The 7,139-nt window shown below is 49.9% G+C and overlaps 1 protein-coding gene across 1 annotated transcript; it reads left to right on the forward strand.

Annotated features, from left to right (window-relative positions):
* The first annotated feature begins 66 nt into the window (after positions 1 to 66).
* Positions 67 to 6,821, forward strand: fsd1 (fibronectin type III and SPRY domain containing 1). The gene is made up of 13 exons (XM_047049378.1): positions 67 to 1,019; positions 1,796 to 1,891; positions 2,077 to 2,208; positions 2,455 to 2,556; positions 2,834 to 2,856; positions 3,351 to 3,472; positions 3,765 to 3,974; positions 4,236 to 4,334; positions 4,480 to 4,627; positions 4,753 to 4,835; positions 5,119 to 5,370; positions 5,914 to 6,002; positions 6,520 to 6,821. The coding sequence occupies exons 1-13, from the start codon at positions 1,005 to 1,007 to the stop codon at positions 6,628 to 6,630; spliced, it is 1,482 nt and encodes a 493-aa protein (XP_046905334.1). The 5' UTR covers positions 67 to 1,004; the 3' UTR covers positions 6,631 to 6,821.
* The last annotated feature ends 318 nt before the right edge of the window (positions 6,822 to 7,139 follow it).

Raw genomic sequence — 7,139 nt, forward strand, 5'->3', positions numbered from 1 at the left:
GTGTGTGTGTGTGTGTGTGTGTGTGTGTGTGTGTGTGTGTGTGTGTGTGTGTGTGTGTGTGTGTGTGTGTGTGTGTGTGGGAGGAGAAAGAAAACCAAAGAAAGCAAACTGCACGGTGGGTTGAAGGATGCTCAGATAACCACAAACCCTACAGTTTGCACATAAAGACTTGGCCAGTTGCATCGGTTTTTATCACAACATTACTATTGTAATTAAACTTTGTAAGCATCGTGTATACTCAAGCATTCTCAATGGTAAGCCTTAGCACAGTGTTGCATGCAAGTGTGTGTGTGTGGTCACAGAGTTGGGTGGGTATTTAAGTACCTGAGCAAGGTTGGTATTCCTGACTTGCTTGTGGTTTTTGGTGCAAATGTGTTACTATACATTTAGCCACTACAATCTTCATTGACAGTGTGTTAATTTTGTTTCCAGTGATTAAATCAGGCATACTGTGTTGTGATTAACTAAGTGGAGCAAAAGAGCAGCAACAGTTAAACAGCTTGCATGAGAGGGGACTTTAAAACAACGTATACAACGAACATGGTTGAATAAAAACAGACATTGATTTAATTTGCTGAGAAAAAAGTAAAGCCTTTCATTTAAAGCAGAAAACCAATAACAAAAGTTATAGTTACTGAACAGATTAGGTGATTAAGAAAACAGACATAACCTGCAACTGATGAAATAGCAGAACGTGACAATTAATTACAGGTTTATCTGTGTAAATGATACAATTGTGCACGCACAAAACCGTAGAAATAAGCGCGGTCCTGTGGTTTGTGCCAATGGTTTACATTTACCTCCTTGAAACTACATCCCCCAAGCTCCTCTGCTGCGCCTGCGCAAAACACACAATGGCCCTAGTAGGCGTTGGACCGAAGATGCAATGCACTTTAGCAGCATCAGTACCAACCCAGTTGTGCAAATAAGACTTTACGAGGAAACGGTTGAAACAACTTTTAATAATACTGTGCAGCCCAGAATTGGTTCGTTGGGCCGGCAAGATGAGTGAACAGAAGGTAAGATGTAACCGGCGAAACAGGTGTTTTCAATGTTTGTAGAGGCGGGTTGCAGGGCGTACAAAGAAAAGGGGAGAGGAAAGCGGACTTTGTGCCGTCTTATGTCATTGACTTGTCCTATACTGTGACATAGCTTAACTGTAATTGAAATTGTATGCAGTGTCCGCTGTATCTTACAGCAGATACAGTTTTTGAGCTATTTCTGCTTCAAAATCCACGATGGTTGCGTTGCCCTCAATCCTGCTCATCGTGTTCACCAAGATGAACAGCTCGTTACAACATATGAGCCTGTTCTTGACAGGTCCCGAAATAGTGGAATCGATTGCTATATGCATACGAGGAAATATCATAGCTTTTGGAGTCGTAGACCTGAGTCGCAGACCCAAACGTATACCCTTTTCCGTTGGGATGAATGGGGCCCTGCGGAAAATTCATCTTGCTAAGGCTATTTGGTTTAAAGCTCTTTGGAGTGAACTGACCTGACGCTTGACAAATTACATAGTTATTCCGCTGTATGTCGCAATACAGTGCATGACATCATTTGAATGTGTCAAGACAGACAGTATGTTGTGGGTGGGAGAGTCGTTGTGGATCATGGTCTGCAGTCGTATGAACATCATTGCAGCTGCGTTATTAAATTATGAATGCGCGTCCTTCCGGCCATGCCTCTCTAGTCAGAATTTGCACAGGGACGATATTACCCCAGGGAGCAATAGTTGCTACGAAACCATGTAAGCTAAGCCGTTCTTAAATGATCAATTGTTTTTGTCCCTAAGGAATCCCTTAGGAAGATCACCACAACCCTAGCCCTGAAGAATGAAGAAATTCAAAACTTTGTCTGTTGTCTCAAACAGAGCTTAGAGAACCTGGAGGTAAAGCATCGATTGTTCACACTCACACACCCGTCAGTTAGCTAGCAGTTCGGCGTTGAAACAGATCAACGTGCAACGCACAAGTAATCTAAAGTGTAAAGGCAAACTGTTAAAGATCCACACCACAACATCATTAGCCAATCAGAAGGATTCCTCTCACATTGCTTCTACTTCCTGTGTCCCAGATGAACTCGAACCGCGTGCAGGAAGACATGGAGGCGGAGTTCACCTCCCTGCACTCCGTCCTGGATGAGCTGAAGGAAGGAATGGTCACGCGTATAAAACAAGAGAGGGCCAGTCGCACCTACGAACTACAGGTCAGCTCTGGGTTAATAAAAATAATAAAAATACATTTGATTTGATTCTGCTCTACCCACTGAGCTAGTCCCTCCTCCACAGAAAGTCATAAAACAGGATGTTCTAAGACACGATATCCTCCGAGAACTCCCACGGCTACAGCTAGTACAGTCCTGGTGTTATTTTGCGTGATTAATGAACAGAGCCAGTTCCAGATGACGTCTTGCCCTGACCTTGCCCGCTTGTGTGTATGACTGTTTCCTCAGAATCAGCTGAGCGCCTGTTCTAAGGCCCTGGAGAGCTCTGAAGACCTCCTGGAGCAGGCCAATCAGACGCTCTGCTCTGCTGAAACAGAGGATTTTACCCAGGTATCCGCTCCGTGATTCACTTCTGCTGAAGTTAAAACAATGTTGCGTCATCGCTATTGGCAAGAGCTTTGTTTACAAGTTGTTTTTTTTTACAAGCCTACCCTCCTGTCGAGCAATGTCACGTAGCTTTGTTCTGATTTGTCAGCGTCCTGTGATGTAATGCGTAACAGGCATCATGTGTTCATTGTAAGAATGAGCTGCAACTCAGTTGTCTTTGGGTCTGTGTACATCCTTTCTCCTTCTTTCTCTCCTCCCTCTCCTTCCTGCTTCTCCTCAGGCGGCCAAAGACATTAAGGATAGGTATTGTACATAGCTGTTCCTTCTTCATCCAAGTGTCCTAACACTTAAACCATCCGTTCACGTAGCACATGTATCCGACTGACTCTAGTCCGACAGCGGCAGAACGTGTTGCAGCATGCTCTTTCCACGACACCTGAAAACAAGCAACCGAGCTCTGCCTAGTCCAGCAACAGCTAGTCCTGTAGTAGCATGCACTCCAGGAAACTGGAAGAGCCAAAGCACCTCTCCTGTGTTTCAAACCTGTCTGTCTGTCTGTCCGCTGTTTCCCCCTCTGGTGTTTTCTGTTTGTTTTGCAAGAGTCCTAGATAACTGTTTATGAATACTTTGTTTGTGTGCGGTAGTCAGAGTAACTAGGGTTATTACTTTGGTGTTATGTGGCTAGCTCACGGAACTTGAGATTTAGGAAAACAAACTTGTCTTCAGTCCTGTGGTGATTTGAATTTGGCACGCGTTTCGCTGTGTGTGTGTGTGTGTCTTTGTTTGTGCGAGGGCAGCGTGACAATGGCCCCAGCCTTCCGGCTGTCTCTGAAAGCAAAGGCCAGTGACAACATGAGTCACATGATGGTGGATTTTACCCAAGAAAGGGAGATGCTACAGGCCATTAAATTCCTCCCAGGTCAGTCTTTGTCTCCTGATTTCTTTATCTTGACCACCAGGCTGAATACATAACTCCTCTTCATGTGACTAACAAGGTAACATTTCCAAATGGTGTTAAGCACACTCTTAAGAGTACACAGTGCACTGCAATGCAAATACCCGCAGGGACTGTCAAACTGTCAACTCTGCTGCACAGATGTCTAATACCTTTGTGCATACATATAAGGGATGCCATTATGTGGAAATACATTGATTTGGTAAACAGGTTTAGCAAGCCGTGAACGAACACACATTCCTCTCTGTGTTTTTAGTGCCCGCGACACCCGAGATCCAGGTGTCAGAGTGCCAGGTGTGTGACAACACGGTAACGGTGCTGTGGACCCTTCCGGAACCGGACACCAAGATAGACCACTACGTGCTGGAGCACCGGCGCACCAACCACGAGGGGCCCCCCCGCGTCCGGGAAGACTACCCCTGGATGGTGGTGGAGGGGATCCGCGAGATGGAGCACATCCTCACAGGTAGGAGCAGGAAGAGGGGGAGGAGCAGGAGGAGGGGGAGGGGGAAGAGAAGGAGGAGGAGGAGGAGGAGGGGGGAGGAGGACAGGGAGGGGGAGCAGAATAGACACAAGAGCAATAAATGAGTCTGGCGAGTCAGAGGGATCGATTTTGTGTATCAAATAACAATAAAAAGGAGGAATTGCAGTATGCATCTGCTTTTGAACGTGTAATAAAACGTGTGACACCAGTTTGAACGGACACTATAATTCCACCCACCTCCAGGGCTTCGCTTCGACACTCGCTACATCACGTTTCGCGTGAAGGCGTGTAACAAGGCCGTGGCAGGGGAGTTCTCTGAACCGGTAACTCTAGAAACACACGGTGAGTCATAACTCATAATGTAACGTAACTCTCTACACACATGAACCCCCCCCACACACATGAACCCCCCCCCACACACACACACATGAACCCCCCCACACGCACTAACCCTCAAGGCCCGACCTGTGTCCTCTCCCGCCTGCAGCGTTTGTGTTCAAGCTGGACGCCGGCTCGTCCCATCAGAACCTGCGTGTGGAGGACCTGAGCGTGGAGTGGGACAGCTGCGGGGGCAAGGTCCAGGAGATCCGCAAGGACAAGAACCGCACCAACTCCCCCATGCACTCCCCTGCCAGGTGACTGCCGCCGGGGGGGGCTCATCCTTTCGGTCCCTTGGAGTGGGAACCCACATGCTCATCAGCGCCTCTCTGATCTGTGTTTCCTTCTTCTCCTCTGACTGTCCCCGGCCCAACGCTCTCAGGACCGCCATGATGTCACCCAAGAGAGCTCCATCTGCCAGGGTCGGCAGAGATAGGTTCACTGCTGAGTCCTACACTGTACTGGGTATGTAGACAGGTAGAGTCCTACACTGTACTGAGTATACTAGGTATAGGCCCACCCTTATTCTCTCTCTCTGTCTCTCTCTCTCTCCCCCACCCCCTCTCTCTGTCTCTCTCTCTCTCTCTCTCTCTCTCTCTCTCTCTCTCTCTCTCTCTCGCCCTCTCTCGCCCTCTCCCTCCCTCTCCCTCTCTCTCTCTCTCTCTCTCTCTCTCTCTCTCTCTCTCTCTCTCTCCCTCTCCCTCTCCCTCTCCCTCTCCCTCTCCCTCTCTCTCTCTCTGACTCCCAGGAGACACCATGATCGACGCGGGCCAGCAGTACTGGGAGGTCCGCTTCGACAAGGAGAGCAAGGCCTTTGCGGTGGGCGTGGCCCTGCGTAACCTGGGCCGCTTCGACCAGCTGGGCAAGAGCAGCGCGTCCTGGTGCATCCACCTGAACAACTGGCTGCAGCAGAGCCTGACTGCCAAGCACAACAACAAGGCCCGCACCCTGGACTGCCCCATCCCCGACCGCATAGGGGTCTACTGCAACTACGAAGAGGGTGAGGGGGAACATTTTACATTTTAGTCATTTAGCAGACGCTCTTATCCAGAGCGACGTACTGTAAGTAGAGGGACATTCCCCTGGGGCAAGTAAGGTGAAGTGCTTTGCCCAAGGACACAACATCATTTGGCACAGCCGGGAATCGATCTGGCAACCTTCAGATTACTTGTCCCGGTTAAGTGGCTCAAAATGTACTACGTTTTCTGATCAATTACTACGTTTTTGAAACAGCATTGAAACTCAGCAAAGTTTGAAGCAAAGTGTTCATTAGAATTCAGAGTGACGGAGATTCCAACACACGTGAGCAAGATCCTGGGATCAGACTGGAATTTTTCTCCCAGACATTTGTCTAATGTAATTTCACAATTATTTTATGAGATTCTGCCATTGGTACAACTTGTGTTGGTCGCAACACACAGAAACACGTCCATGCCCGCTCGCACACACACACACTCACACACACGTCCACGCACACACATTCACACGGAAGCCACTTTGTCACGTTTGTGTGTTTTGCACCGCTGGTGTTTTGTACCCGCAGGCGTGTTGTCCTTCTACAACTCCAGAACCAAGCAGCTGATGCACACCTTCAGAGCCAAGTTCCAGCAACCCGTTATACCTGCTTTCATGGTGAGAACAATATGATCACAGCTCAGCAATGATATCACTCCTGTATCCAGGACTGCCAACTTAAAAAAAAAAACCTTGGTGTGAGATTTGGTGCTAAGGGCGAGCTTTTGCGAGCTTTACCACCACCACCACCACTCCCCATCCCCCCCCCCCTTTCACTTGCTTCACTCCCCCCTCAATGTAACTCTCCCCTGGAGTGGGGGGGGAGACGAGGCGAGTTTACACAGCTGTTTTCGCGTCAATGTTGCTTCACTCCGTTAACCTTGTTTGGCGTTGCCTTTTCAGCGTGAGATATACAAGGTGTGGCGTAAGAGCGTGAGAAATTGTTGAAATGCGTGTGTCACACGGCGAAACCGTGGGAGTTCGCAGCTCTGTGTATCTCCGAGAGAGATGATGCTAACACGAATCTATCGCTGCACCTGCACCCCCCCCCCCCCCCCCCCGCATGCCCTCCGTGAACCCAGAAGTGACGTGGCTACTTGTTTTTTTTTTGCCTGTGTTCTGCTGCCCCCTGCAGGTGTGGAACGGCAGTTTCTCAGTGCAAACGGGGTTGCAGGTTCCCAGCGCCGTGCAGAGCGGCCAGAGGAAGAACAGTGGCACCAGCAGCTCCAACGCCAGCCTCACCTAGACCCGCAGTCTTCCCGCCCCGGCCCCAGCCTTAGTCCTGGCCCCAGCCCCAGGCAGAACTGCTGCAGAACCTTCCCCTAAACCCTGGCTGCCTAGCCTTGGAGCGCACCCGGCATCAGCACCAGCCATCCACCACTGCTGACCTCCATCTCCTCCACCTCTCCCTCCCCCTCTACCTCCCCCCTCTCCCTCCCCCTCTCCCTCCCCCTCTACCTCCCCCTCTCCCTCCCCCTCTCCCTCCCCCTCTCCCTCCCCCTCTACCTCCCCCTCTCCCTCCCCCTCTCCCTCTCCCTCCCCCTCTCCCTCCCCCTCTACCTCCCCCTCTACCTCCCCCTCTCCCTCCACCTCCCCCTCCATGCCATGCTGCCACCCTGGGGCTCCATGCCCTTCCTCTGTGCCACCTCCTCCTCAGCTTCCTCTGTGCCTTACAGAGATACCCTCAACAGTATTAAGTCAGTAATCACGACGTCGCTATTTCCTCCATAACAAACAATGCAACAAAAGGCCAAA

The sequence above is a fragment of the Hypomesus transpacificus genome, chromosome 26 (assembly GCF_021917145.1).
Source record: "Hypomesus transpacificus isolate Combined female chromosome 26, fHypTra1, whole genome shotgun sequence".
NCBI lineage: Eukaryota > Metazoa > Chordata > Actinopteri > Osmeriformes > Osmeridae > Hypomesus > Hypomesus transpacificus.